General features: G+C 46.5%; 1 protein-coding gene across 1 annotated transcript in view; it reads left to right on the top strand.

Annotated features, from left to right (window-relative positions):
* Nucleotides 1-14,595, top strand: part of SMC1B (structural maintenance of chromosomes 1B) — a 2,420,665-nt gene extending 2,406,070 nt beyond the window's left edge. Inside the window, exon 25 of the mRNA XM_086952745.1 lies at nt 13,993-14,595. Coding sequence (XP_086808871.1) covers nt 13,993-14,076 — 84 coding nt within the window. The 3' untranslated portion in view covers nt 14,077-14,595. The remainder of the gene's footprint in view (nt 1-13,992) is intronic.
* The last annotated feature ends 707 nt before the right edge of the window (nt 14,596-15,302 follow it).

The raw sequence follows: 15,302 nt of genomic DNA, 5'->3' as shown, positions 1-15,302 counted from the left end.
ACGTGGGCTCCGTCCTGTGCTAAAGTTCTTCGATGCCCCCACTCGGCAACTCATGATCCAAGCTACCGTCATCTCCAGGCTGGATTATGCGAGTTCCCTGCTGGCCGGGCTAAACGTAGCTGAGATCGGGCGCCTGCAAAGGATCCAGAACGCCGCAGCGAGAGCGGTGGTAGGCCTCCCAAGATTCTGTCCTACCTCCAGCACCATACGAGCGCTGCACTGGCTTCCGGTGGCTCAGCGGATTCAGTTTAAGGTCCTCTGCGTCGCCTATAAGATCTTGAAGGGGTCCCCGGCAACGATCCTTACGACCCTCATGGCCAATTACATCCCAGCACGACCCTTGAGATCGGCAGACCTCGAATTGGCCGTGGTGCCGCGCTTTAAGCGAAGCAGGGCCGGTGGACGCTCATTCCGAGTGCGGGCAGCTGCGTTGTGGAACTCCTTACCCCCGGCAATTCGCGCTATGAGTGATTTGCTTTCTTTTCGTCGCGCTTTGAAAACGTTTTTATTTCCTTAGTTATTTGCTTGTGTTGTTTTATCTAGTTGTGTTGTGTAGCTGCCTTGTCGGGCGCCAGGACGCTCCTTAGCTGGAGCATCTGTGCGCCAAATAAAAACCACATAACATAACATAACATAACATACTACTCTCTAATGCTCACCTATTGCCATTGTAAATGACAATACCATTTATTTATGTTTTTTTAAAAAAAGAAAAAAATGTAATGAGCAATGCCAATAGCTCTACCTTTAATAATGCCGAGACCATTGCATTGTAAATGCTTCTTTTGTTAGTGGTCTTTTTATTGGATCGAGATCCGATAGGTAACTTATGTTTCTACCGGAAGCAGCACGCCTCACTACGGTCTCATTACGCGTACACATCGTAATTGTTATTTTATAAAGTAGTGCGCATTAACATGCTCGCGCTACTTGCACATCTGTGTCATGCCGCCACCTTCAACATGCGCACGCTACTTGCACGTCTGTGTCATGCCCCCACCTTCAACATGCGCACGCTACTTGCACGTCTGTGTCATGCCCCCACCTTCAACATGCGGGTGCTACTTGCACGTTTGTGTCATGCCCCCACCTTCAACATGCGCACGCTACTTGCACGTCTGTGTCATGCCCCCACCTTAAACATGTGCGCGCTACTTGCACATCTGTGTCATGCCCCCACCTTCATCACCCCTACCGTGTTTGGTTTCCTTGATCAGAGCAGTGTCCGCTTTGCGACCGTCGTGCTTTCATCTTTTAGCATGGCAGCCTTGCTATTTTGGGATTTTTGTCACTCTTTTGACAGAAAGCATTTTGGCCTTTGCCACAGGCTTCGTTGCGGATACATGTTGCTCTTAATTATTATCATTATTTGCCGTTTTATATGGGCGAACTTGGCCCTAGGAGCGTATTACTCGAGAAACGGAAGTTACATATTTTTTGTGTTTATGGCAGAGGAAGGGGGGGGGGGGTAAAGTGAGATGCCCGTAACAGGATTCGAGGCCAGGATTCGAACTAATCTCTCCAATTCCAAATCGGCAGCTGTGCCACGTGTCCTCTCCTTAAAAAATAAAAGCAACACTAAAGAATATGGCCAAAACTGCCTCCGGTGCCTTTGTGGCTTCTTTCTGCTTTTGATAAATGAACAGTGATTTACTGTTACAGGAAGTCTTTCAAAGTAAACGCTGCCTCGGAAATGGCATCTGACCTTTGGCGAGAAAGCGCTCTTCTTTAGAAATGCCTTCTCAGCGTTTGAGGAGAACACATGTAGCATATATATGAAATTGGGAACAGACTTTTTATTCAACATCTAGTTGCATACAGGGGCATAAGGCTTCACTTTATATATAATGTATGCAAGGGCTTGAAATTCCTAGCATGAGGTGTAGTGGCTGGATGAATAGGTCTGCCTTATGTTGTAAGGTGTGACAACTATGGAGTAAGCCCTGCCATCCAGGATGGAATCAAACTGCCTTAAACTTAATGCAGGAGCAACCGAGGTGATTGTATTCGGGAACACTGCCAACCTCTGGACAGTCCCGGTGGAAAGGGCGAAAAATCTAGGAGTGATCCTTGACTCAAAATTTGCCTTCGTTGATCAAATTAGCAGGGTCATCCCATCCTGCTTTTTTATTCTTAGAATCCTGCGTAAAATTAAATTTCTCCTCCCGGAAGACAGCCTCAAAACAGCATTCATAGCGCTCATTCTGTCACGGCTGGATTACTACAACAGTCTCTATACTAACAGACAGAAGAGACATTTGGTCAGACTCCAGATTGTGCAGAATGCGGCAGCCAGGATGCTCACAGGTACACCCAGGTTTGTCTCGGTGAGGGCGGAACTCAGAACTCTTAACTGGCTCTGTTGAACTACGGATTCAGTTTAAGGCCATGTGCATAGTTTTTAAAGCCCTTAATGGCATTGGCCCTGACTTCCTAAAACACTCAATACAGTGGTATGTTCCGGGAAGAGCACTACGCTCCATGCAAGCCAAATAAGCTATCTGTAGTAATCTGCTTGTCCAGTATTACATCTTCCCTGCCCTTGCTCTCTGCCTGATGCTTAGAAAATACGATGTAATTTGGAATGTTAGGAATGTTTGTACTGGTGAGAGAGCAGTTGGAGAAGATGCGCTGAGCAGCCAGGAGGCTGCTCCTGCTGGGGCTTATATTAAGGCTTACATTGGAACTTACTAAGATATAACTTGAAGAATAAACAGCTTACTACAAGAGCTGTCTACGAGACTCCATTGATTATTACACTGGTGACGATTTAAAAAAGGAGAAGAACTTAAGCGTGGAGAAAAGAACAATATTTGGCAGCTACTGCAATTGGAGCTGACGGTACTAATAATACTAAAGACATTGAACTATTTAAGCTATCTGGCACCAGCCCCACCAGTGACCCTGACAAGGGTCGCCCTAAATAATTCTACATGCCAGATCCACTTGTGTATGAGACTGTGAAGCCCAATGAAGAGGTATATTCTAAATCAACCTCAAATTGTCATACGGAGCACTGTGTTGAAAGGGACTGTGATGTAGTGATATAAAGGGCACACATCGAACCCCGGTAGGGGCGAAGGTCATGCCTTGGTGTTGAATGCTGACAATGCTCCGGTGTGCCCTGATGAGAAGTGGCTGCACATAGTAGAAAATAATCTGGGGCAGTTTTTGATCACATGCTTTTAAAGAATTATCAAGACCCGCTGTTAAAAATGTAACAGAGAACACATGTGGAGAAAACTGCAGTCAACACTAATTTACAGTTTCAACTGTGAGCAATGATCTATTAACTGATGACATCCAGTTAAACTGCAGTCAGTCCCAATGTGTGGTGATTATACTTTCTGAAAGAATGGCGTGGGAAAAGGATAATTAAGACAATAATGAAGTTAGTGGCTCGATTTTGATCACGGAACTTGGGAGTTGCGCAATGGTTTGAAGGAAAATGAAATGCTTGTTAATATTACGTGCAGTGAGTTATGACAGTTATCTTTCAAATGCCTCTCGAGCCAACACATACTTGTCGCGCGCGGCTTACCAAACTTGAGAACCTCCATGCTGTCCATGCTTTGTGTTATGGAGAGGTGCATGCTGTTGCTGCAAGCCACCCGGCACGCCGTCTCAACGCATCCCGCCATCTTTGGATTGTAGTCTAAGGGCCTTTGCACAGTCTATTGTAACTGTGTAGTGTTTGCCAACCACGACAGGAGTCTCCATGGTATTGAAACGGAATTGCAAGAAGGCCCCAGTTTGTTGTCGTATCACTGTGTTCTGTAGCTGACCTGGATTGCCATCAGAGTTAAATTCGTGAGTCAAGTACTGGTGATAAAGATGATTTTAATGTGAGGGTTGCCATGAGCGTCGCTGCCTGAAGATCGTCACAGGTACTGTCATTTACACAAATTGAAAACTACACACTACCAAGAATGTCGCTTTGGAAAACTTAGAACTAGTGCAACAACGCCATCTTCTGGCTATGGAGCACAATTGCACCAAGAAGTTCACTCTGAGAGAAAGGAGAATTCAAAACTGGAACAGTAATGAAATATTGCTATAAGGAGTTAGACTGTGGGTCAAAGGGAATGAGAAACCCAGAACTGTACTGTGTGAGATGATTGTTAACCGCATGCGCGCTATCGGTTTTCCCGCTATGTGCTGCGATTTTGAAAATCCCGCGTTACGTGACAAGGTCAACTCGTCAGACGCGCAGCGCAGGTAACGCCCATGACGAGCTGACCTTGTCACGCGCATCGAAGGGGTTAAGTATTAAGTCTCTCACTCGTTTGTTGTGGTGCATGTGATGACTGCTAAGTCACTCAGTGACACTGCATTGAATTTGGTGATATATGCCAATGTTATGTATATCTGCTTATGCAACATGTCATATTCTAAATTGATACTCGATGTGTATTTTCATTTTACAGTATTATTATAGGGAGGTGGATTCCCCCTTGACAATTATTTGGGAGGTTACTGCGAGTGTGTGGTTTATAGGGAGGTGGATTCCCCCTGTACAATTATTTGGGAGGTTACTGCGAGTGTGTGGTTTATAGGGAGGTGGATTCCCCTGTACAATTATTTGGGAGGTTACTGCGAGTGTATGGTTTATAGGGAGGTGGATTCCCCCTTTACAATTATTTGGGAGGTTACTGTGAGTATGTGGTTTTTAGGGAGGTGGATTCCCCCTTTACAATTATTTCGGAGGTTACTGCGAGTGTGTGGTTTATAGGGAGGTGGATTCCCCCTTTACAATTATTTCGGAGGTTACTGCGAGTGTGTGGTTTATAGGGAGGTGGATTCCCCCTTTACAATTATTTGGGAAGGTTACTGCGAGTGTGGTTTATAGGGTGGTATTAAAGTCTGATCTGATATTTAATGTCACAGGGAAGCGTTTTACTTTATTACAGTGTTTTGTAAAGTTACTGGTACTGAGTGGGAATGCAGCATGTTAACAGACTAGTATTGCGGGATTGTGAGTCCCTGACCTTGCGAAGGGAAGGAGTAGGGTACGGTATATTACAGTGTGTGCAGTAGAGGGCATGTGATATTTCCTGGTCCTGCTATTTGTTTACATTTACGATTTCTATTTTAATGTTCATTACTTACTTTATTATTACTGCATTACTATTATTATTATTACATTATTATTATTACATAGGGAAGGCAATGTATTACTTATATTACTATTATTACATAGGGCAGGCAATTTATTACTTCTATTACTAGTACTACATTTTACATTATTATTTTTATTATATGAGGAGAGTTTCTTCCCATATTAGTACTGTGTTCTATTACGTTTATTTCTGGAATGTTTATCTTTTTTTCCTATGTTTATATTTGTGTATACTGTTTGATTTTGTTTAATCATTATATGGGGGAAGATGTGTAGTAATCAGCGTTTCCAGTATTACATCTTCCCTGCCCTTGCTCTCTGTCTGATGCTCAGACAATATGATGTAATTTTGAATGTTCGGAATGTTTGTACTGGTGAGGGAGCAGTTGAAGAAGATGGGCTGAGCAGCCAGGAGGCTGCTCCTGGTGGGGCTTATATTAGGGCTTACATTGTAACTTACTAAGATGTAACTTGAAGAATAAACAACTTACTACAAGAGCTGTCTACGAATCTCCATTGATTATTACACTATCCTGCCCCACTATAACAAGATTAGCTGGGGTGGTAGGAGCTTTCGCCATTGCGCCTCCAAGGCATGGAATAGCCTTCCCTTCCTTCTTAGAAACTCAACTGAGCTTCTTCCTTTTAGGAAAGGATTAAAAACATGGCTATTTACTTAACTGGTCATCGCAGCTAATAGTCACAGATGCTCTATCGGTTGGTAGCGTATAGCGTCAGGACACCACAGGGTAACAGAGCGTTTAAAAAATTTCAGTAACATAACATAACATCCAGCTTTAAGTCCCTGTGCCGGGTCCCGAGACATCGCACCCTGAAGGGAAGACACTTGAAAACCATCTGATTAAATACAATATACTACATGTATTGAAACATTGTATTGTAATTGCATTAGTATAGTGAAAAACATTGATGCCTCGTCACGGGTAGTAAGCGCAATACAAATGCAATTACAATACAATGTGCGTGGAACTTTATTTTAAAATATTCTCTGAACACCCTACAGTAACATAAGAAGCAGGGTGGTGGAAATGGAACTAACACGCACCAGCTGCTGCTCAGTGACCCATATTTCCTACCCTGGGGGAGTAGATTCTGCCTGATCTCTGGGAGTCACGTCTGGCTCACACCAGAAACAAAGCACTGTGACAGAGCAGGGAGGGAGAGAGGAAGAAAGACGCCAGCCCCCATTGCCACCCGTGCTCCGTTTACATCTCTCGCTGGCCCTCGGCAGCAGGCCACTTAAAACACTGCCCGGAGCTGCACGCGTGCATACATCCAGAACGTGCTCAGCACGGAAGTCTAGGAGATGAGGTACAATAAGTGCAAAGTAAGGCAGGGTCATTTTCCACATCAAAGTGCACCCGGCCGAACGGAAATTAAACAGGATACTTAAAATTGTAAGGCAGGCATCAGTGACTCTCCTTCATAGAAGTTGTGTGGCAGCGTGCCCAGGCTACGCTGGCACGAGCGCTTCAAATTAGCGTCTCTTGTCACATAAAAGCAGCTTGCAGGTTCTCTTTTTTGCTAACAATAATATTTAAAAAGCTGTCGCCATTACAAACACAGCAGCGTGTTTATTTTAGCATCGCGCTTTCACTTTAAGTGAAAGTGAAAGCGTGATGCACAAATGAACACGCTGCTGTACTGCAGTGAACCGCTGGCAAAGGTACACATACCCACCAAGCTGTCTTAGCAGTGCATTCATCTGCTCTGTGGGGAATGCCCATAATGCAGTGGCACCCTTTGTGTGCACAGTTTCTTTCAATTAAAAAATGCACAATAGGTTTGTCAACTGCATTACAAACTCGCTGCCAGCTCAAAAGCAACCTATCCACCATGACACTCTGCCAAAAATCCATACAAAAGTATATTGAAACGTATATATTAAAGCACACAAATTCTGACTTGCAATCAATTACCTTTGGTAGGTCAGGTTAAGGACTTGCCTATGTAGGAGAAAAACAAACAAAATGCAGATCTTGCCTTTTATAATAAAGGGAGCATTTATTCAACATCTCTTCATGACACTGTAGCCTTTTCATAACTTATTACTTATTTCTGGGTTGTTTCATTTCAGCCATCTGTCTGCAATTCTCCGGGCGCAGTTACTAAATTAACTTTATAGTAAAAGTGAAGTGTTTCTTTTCACCAGTGTTTAGCGTGTCTTTCAACCTTGACATCTAGCTAATTTTGTGAATTTGTGTGCAATAAAGGCCTTCTTTCTTTGTAATTGTTTCATCTTTTTTAAACTTGGTAACACAATCCACACAAATACACTCCACATCTTGCCATATAATTCCAATCAGCATAATTTAACTCAACCCCACACACTTACGCACCACACAATTCAACTCTAAACATTTCCATTCCACACCACATAATTCGACAACAAACCACAAAATTCAGCACAATTACACAACACACATACGTCCAATCCACACCACAGAATTTCACATCATGCCACAAAATTCAACAGCATACCACATAATTAAACTTCACTACATACTACTCCATAAAATACCATTCCACATAATTACACTCCATGACACACTATCCCACTCCACATGATTCCAATACATTCAATACCACATAACTACTATCCACATAATTCCACTGCACACCATGCTACATAATTCTATGTCAGGACCGGAGGCTCCGATTATGCTTTTCTTCCTTCGCTTTATTCTCTCTGTTCAAACCACAGCAGCCAGAAAAGCAATAAAGATGCATTTTTTTCTCTTACAAATCAAGAAAAAACATAATTTCGTCATAACAAAACAAACACAGTATAGTCCCAAGAACATCAACTCCCATCAATCCATGGGGGAACATCATACTATAGTCCTTCTACATTGTCCATGAACTCCTCTGAAAGGTCCTCCATTTTGTGAAGCCTTCCTCTTTCTTCGCTGCTGCGCAGCCAGTTAAGTGCTGTTTTTTCTTGCTGTGATGTAGTACACTTGTATGCCCTGTTAATGATGGTATTTGTATGCGGGCCGTTTTCTTAAGGGAATCGCTTTCAATTGTTGTCCTTTGCCAGGTGTTTATTTCCTGCAGATTCCCTTTTTCTTTCTTTATCTACCACAGGAGCGCTTTCGTTCCTTTCGCGGCTGGCCCACATTTGCGGCGGAGTGTATTTCCCGCCAGGGAGCGCCAGCGCGTCTCGCTGCTTCCCCCAGCGCGAAAGTCTCGTCAGAGGAGACCGCGCTGAAGGAGCAGAGTACACCGGAGCCTGTCCCCCTGCCGCCACACTGCGAACGCCCTGAGGGGTCTGTATCTGCCCGCACATTAGTGCTTGACGCTCCGCTGGGGCCATAATCACACGGAGGCTGAAGCCCCGGAATCGCCTACGGGCAGGGAAAGTTACGTTTTGAGGAGAACGTTAAGCGCGCCAGGTGGTGGCTGGCCTTGTCAAACTTGAAGGCCTGCGCGCTTGGGGGTATAATCTAATTAGCCACAGCGGTTCATCCGCGGTTTAACCCTTGCAGCTCACTGACCTGCCCTAAAAGTTAACAGGCCTGTTGGTCTGCAGACAGTCAGCATTACAACACTCCTTGGCTGTCAGGTGTATAAACAAGCACTGCTACCTGCAGTTAGTTTTAAGGGGAGCTTAGCTCTTCTGGGGTTATTTCTCCTGGTGTGTGTCCCGGTGCAGTAGGTGCCCTTGTAGTGATGGAGCAAGGGGATTACTATGAGGAGGAGGAATCAACCCAATATGTACCTTTAGACGATGACTTCTTTGAAGCTGTAGATAGTTCTATTTACCGGTGTGTAAATGAAGTGGTAGGCCCTATGGAGGAGCGTTTGGCAAATCGCATCGTGGCAGAGTGCGCATAAATTGCGCAGGCCAGCTCAAGTGCGATTCCCCCCGCTCCAACGCCCCAGTCAGACAAGGGTGCTCCCCCTCCTAAGAAATTGTGTGGGGAAGGTGGCACGGAGGGGGCGCAGGGGGTGGACAAGGACGCCTTTGAGCGCTTGAAAGGTGCCTTCTTGGCGAAGTCCGGGCCACTTTCTGCTGCCCCCCGGTGCTACCGGATCCGGCGGTGTCCGCGGCTCCTCCTTCCCCGTCTCATGATGGGTGTTCCCCGACGGACAGCGACGATGAGGGGTCTTCGCGTTCTTGGCGTCCCTCCAGTTCCGCGGGCACATTGCCTCAGGATGAATCGGGCATGCTGGATCCGGATGAAATTATGCATCCACGCGCCGCTGCCTGGGCACCTGGGGACAAGGTGGCCAAGTTCGTGATGGGACGCCTAAGGAAGCCCCTTGAACAGGAGGCACGGGGATGAATCCGAGCGGAGTGTCCCCGCCCCACACTGGAAGGGAAGGTAGCCCTAACGCCCGGGTTAGATTCAAAGATGGCTACCTTCCTGGCCAAATATGTAAAGGACACAAGGAAAGGCATTGATAGGTCCTGGCGTTCATGCCAGGACAAGCTCCTGGGCGCCATTGGTCCGATGACAAAAATCTTGGACATGGCGGAGGAGGCGAAGGTCACGGGCGCTTCCATTTCCCCTGAGGTACTGTACAATTGGGCGCAGAGGGCTATAATATTTATGGGAAACGCCAACTGCACGCTCTCAACCGAACGACGGCGGTCCCTGCTCATAAAGCTGGACCCCAAATTAGGCGACTTGGCGTCCTCGGAAGCAGGCGCCGTAGCTCAGGGAGGCCTGTTCGGTGAGCCTTTTGTGAAGGAATTGGGGAACTTTACGGCCACCTTCACGTCATTGGACAAAGCCCAATCTAATATCAAAAGGGTTTTTCAAACGCGTTTCTCCCAGGGGGCCGGTCGCAGTAGGGGCCGCACGCCCGGTCGTGGAGGCCAGCAATCTGGCAACAGAGGACAAGGCTCCGGTCGAGGGCAATATAATTCCTCGACGAACTTCAACACCTTCTACCCTACTCGAGGGCAGCGGTTTCGTGGACGCAGTGGCTTCAAGAACAATGCCGGCAGTGGTCAAACAGGCGGTGTCATGCCTGCGGAGCAGGTTCTTATTGGGGTTCATTTGGCGGCCTTTCGGGACGTTTGGGCTCAGCTTACGTCCGATGCATGGGTCTTGCAGACGTAGAGTTCACATAGAGTTCTACGACCAGCCTTTTTAGCTAGAACCCCCACGACCCATCTCCTTTTCAGTTCCCGATGCCCAGCTGATCGACGAGGAGGTGTCCGCTCTTCTAGAGAAAGGAGCCATCTGTCGATCCGCTCGGCATCCCAATGGTTTCCTCAGCAATGTCTTTTTAGTGGAAAAGACAGACGGGGGTCGGCGTCCGGTAATCAACCTGAGAGAGTTCAATGATTGGTTGGTTTACAGACACTTCAAAATGGAGGGCATATACCTCCTTCGGGATGTCCTCCTGCCACGCGATTGGATGGTCCGGTTGGACCTCAAGGATGCGTACTTGGTGGTTCCGGTCCATCCTCCCCATCGACGTTTTCTCCAATTTCTTTGGAGGGGTCAGGTGTACGAATTTGTCGCCCTTCCTTTCGGTCTCTCTTCAGCACCTTGATGCTTCACAAAGGTGCTTCACCCGGTGGTCGAGTTTTTGAGAGGTCAGGGGTTAAGGATGATTGTGTACCTAGACGACATTCTTCTCATGGCACAGTGCCCCCAAAGGCTGACGGCTCAGTTGCAACAGATGGTGTCCCTCTTAGAAAGCCTGGGATTTGTCATTAACGGGTCAAAGTCGATACTATGCCCAGCTCAGAGTCTGTTTTTTCTCGGTTTCGTCGTCGACTCCGTTCAGGCTTCCTTGAGTCTTCCATCCCCCAAGATGGCCAAAATCCGTCACATCCTGAGACAGACCATCTCCAGGCCCCGGACCTCCCTTCGGCAGATTGCCCAGGTGGTGGGTCTCCTATTGTCTTCCATTCAGGCAATCTTCCCAGGCCCATTGCATTATCGGGCCTTGCAGAGGTTGAAGGCACACCATCTCAGAAAAGGGTTGACTTACTATCAGATGGTGCCTTTGTCGGAGGAGGCGAAGGAGGAGATGGCTTGGTGGTTGTCACACATGGAGGCCTGGAACGGGCGTGCAATTTTCAGTTCTACTCCAGACTTGGTCATAGAATCGGATGCCAGCCGGTGAGGAAGGGGAGCCCGTTGCGGGGAATTCTCCACCGGCGGCGTTTGGTCATTAGAGGAGCAAGGGCTGCATATCAAATGCCTAGAGCTCCTGGCGGGTTCATTAGCCGTACGCTGCTGGACCAGACAGCAAGCGAGTTCATGCGTCCTGCTGAAGATGGACAACATATCGGCAGTACGCTATGTCAATCGCCTGGGGGGCCCGAGGTCTCGGGCTTTGGCGGACCTCGCCAAGGACTTCTGGGAATATTGTCTGGCACACCAGGTCTCAGTGACGGCAGAATACCTCCCGGGCCAAGCCAATCAAGTGGCAGATTGGCACTCGAGGCATCTAAGGGTTTCCAGTCTGTGGAAGCTGGATGTTCTAGTCTTCAGATGGCTGGACAGTCACTGGGGTCCGTTTTCGGTGGACCTCTTTGCGTCCCGTCTCGATCATCAGCTCCCGCGCTTCTTCAGCTGGAGACCCGACCCCATGGCGGAGGCTACGGATGCTTTCCTTCAGGATTGGAGTCAGGAGAAGGGTTATGCCTTTCCTCCGTTCTCGATGGTGGTGAGATTGGTAGCCCGGATCCGGCTTTTGGGGGCAGAGGTGGTGGTGGTGACGCCGGTTTGGAGGTCTCAAGTGTGGTTTCTGGTTCTTCTGGAACTTTCTTGGGATTTTCCAATCCTACTCCCCCCGCTTCCTCATCTCCTGCTGAATCCGGATGGGAAGCAGCATCACCTCATTCGCCAAGGCTCTCGCTGCCTCATGGCATGGAGGCTTTCGGGAGACGCTGGGCGCTCCCAGGCTTTTTGGGATCGGCTCAGTGCCTCTTGTCAAAGGCCTGGGCAGACAGTACGTCGAAGCGGTATCGGTCCGCTTGGACCAAGTGGTTTTGTTGGTGTATTCAACAGGACTTGGATCCCGTGGTCGCAGGCCCTTATTAAATTTCCTAGCGGATCTGGCTACGGAGGGTCGGGCCTACCGCTCCATTAATGCGATCCGTTCAGCAATTTCGGCCGCTCATTGTCCGGTGGACGGAGCCCCGATCTGGGAGCATCCATTTGTCTGACGCCTTTTGCGGGGTATCCGCCTGTCGCTGCCCCCAGAACCTCGATATTCTGTTCTTTGGGACGTTAATTTGGTCTTAAATCTGTTCTATCTTGGCAACCAAATAGGTACCTTTCTTTGAAGGAGCTTTCGGCTAAGCTAGCCATGCTGTTGTGTCTCGTCTCCTGCCGCAGGGTTTCTGACGTCCGGGCTTTGGACGTTACGACAAGAGTTTTTTCCCCGGAATGTGTTATTTTCACAGTAGGTCGCCGTACTAAGTCAGATTCTTGGACAATTTCATACCCGGCCTTTGCGGCTGTGCCCAAGCTGTGTGTGGTGGACTGTCTGAAGTCCTACGAGGATATGACTATGGAATTGCGCCCGCCGGGCGAACTGCAACTTCTTCTTGCATTACGGAAACCACACAAAGCTGTCTCTTCGCCCACTATAGCCGAATGGGTGAGGTGGGTCATGCAAGAGGCTGGTATTGACACGAAACAGTTTGGGGCACATTCGGCTAAGGGCGCGATGGCTTCTAAGGCTTTCTCTCTGGGAGCTCGATTGGAAGACCTGATGCGCGCAGCGGATTGGTCTTCTGATTCCACCTTTAAGAGGTTTTATTTTAAACCGGTGGTGGATGTGGCACGGTTGGTGGTAAGTAAGCTTTGAACTAGCATAATCGGAGCCTCCGGTCCTGACATAGAATAGAAATTTGCCTAGCATAGTAACGGTAAGTTTCAATTCTAGGCGAGGATTATCCCTCCCGTGCATGGTTAGTGCGAACCGACCCGTATGGACGTAAGTAAACTGTTTTCTTCAAGGATGTTTGGTGGTGGGAGTACACTGACGATGCTAGTAAGTGTCAATATGTCTTGAACTTGGACAGAGTAACTCCTAGTGTTTTCATTATGTTGCAGGACATGATGGTGCAAAACAGGACCAATAGGATTCAGGCGTGAACTGCGCGAAGAAAGAGGAAGGCTTCACAAAATGTAGGACCTTTCAGAGGAGTTCATGGACAATGTATAAGGACTATAGTATGATGTTCCCCCATGGATTGATGGGAGTTGATGTTCTTGGGACTATACTGTTTTTGTTTTGTTATGACGAAATGATGTTTTTTCTTGATTTGTAAGAGAAAAAAATGCTTCTTTATTGCTTTTCTGGCTGCTGTGGTTTGAGCATAGAGAATAAAGCGAAGGAAGAAAAGCATAATCCTCGCCTCCGCGTCCTTAATAGAATTGAAACTTAGTGTTACTATGCTAGGCAAATTTCGATTCTACTACACAGATCCACTCCATACCACAATTTCACCACACACAATTCCACAACTAACAATTCCAATCCAACCCACATAATTCCACTCCACACCACATACATCCACTCAAAACCAAAACGCATGGGTAAAAGACATTATCATTTACAACGCCAATAGCTCTAACTCTCACAAATCCGAGACCTATCACATTGCAAATGCTTGTTTATGTTGTTAACCCCTGCACCAGTGATGACATCGAGGTATCGGGCCTGAAATTGTGTAATAGTTGGTAAACACTCACAAAAGAAAACCTTCGCACCTGTTTTGATTACTGCATAAATATATTTACCATTGCTATAATACCAACCACAGAGTGGAGTATTTTTGCTGTTGCCTATGGCCATATTGCAATTTTATATATATGATATAAAGATATGAACGTTCAGTGATCAGATCCCTCATTTTGTCCCACTTTCAGCAAGATGACTACATGTTCAGTCGAGCAGTGACTCTGGATCTTACACAATATGGAGAAAGTGATGACGTGGAGAAGAAAGACTAGTGCAGATAGTCCACCCTTGTATATCATTCGTGTTTAGTGCTGAAGAAATTAAACTGTTTGGTTATACCTAACTGTGGTCTTATGTTCAATTGTTATCACTTAACTATGTAAGGCCTGCAGTATTGTTTGCAATTCTTTCATTGTCTATTATATAGTGTTAATTATATTTAGGCGGCATGTTTCGCCATTTCAGTCTAAACAAGAGCTTCTGAATAAAAATGTTGTTCTTCATTTATTATACTGACAAGTAGGATGCAATCCCAACTATCTTTAGCAGTTTTCTGAAATTTTTTTGAGAGTGTCATTATTTTGATAGTTTGAATGCAGTTTAGGTGTACAGATTTTCATGAAATGCATTTCATACACACATACGAAAAATATGCCTTGTCGAGCTTGACAGAATGCATTATATTTTGCTGCATATCTCAGTAACTCAGAAACTTCCTGCTGTGAGGAACCTGCTTTACATTTCATCTGGTGTAACTGATTTGTCTTGAAAATAAATATTTCTAGAGTGAAGGAGTGGGTGTGATTCGTGACAATAAAATCTAGTCATCCCCTATACAATGTTTCACAGAACCCTTCTAATTCATAATGAGCATGGAGCTTTATCTTGTTTACTTTATATTGTTTACTTAGTTCACATAGTATTCAACAGTTCTGAACATGCAAGAAAAAGGAGTGATTGGTGCATGTCTGCATTGTCACTGCATTTATTACAAATGTAAATTTGTCAAAGTAGATTTAAGGCCGCTATTTTATCTTCAAGAGACTTCGAGTTGCAGATTCCCCAGGTGTGGAAGTGGATCCAGAAAATCTTAAACAGTACCCAAGTTATGTGACATTGAATGGCTCAGCGCCGGTGTCCTATGCATTGCCCTTAAAGGGTTTAATGTGTATGGGGCCTATATGGGTGTCACCCCAGGACGCTGACATCAGTTCCTTTTTTTCCACATCAGCAGTGCAGATCTGTAGAGCTACCCGGTCATTTTTAGGTCCCGCCTATGCAGCACGCAAGCGCTGCTTAGGAGGGACCTCTTGGAATCGCTCTTTACTTTCTTGGAAACTCGTGCATGTTTTGCACTGTTTCCAATGAGTGCTCGTGCATGCAAAGCATTTGCCTTACGGGAGCGATCTGTTTGCAATTATTGCGCCTGACGCTGCTCGCTCCCGCAAGGGAAATGCTCTGCATGCACGAGTACTCTTTAACTTTCGCGGCCGCAGGG

The sequence above is a fragment of the Lissotriton vulgaris genome, chromosome 1_2 (assembly GCF_964263255.1).
Source record: "Lissotriton vulgaris chromosome 1_2, aLisVul1.2, whole genome shotgun sequence".
In the NCBI taxonomy this organism is placed as follows: Eukaryota; Metazoa; Chordata; class Amphibia; order Caudata; family Salamandridae; genus Lissotriton; species Lissotriton vulgaris.
The sequence above is the reverse complement of the archived record's forward strand: the minus strand, read 5'-3'. Positions and strand labels throughout refer to the sequence as shown.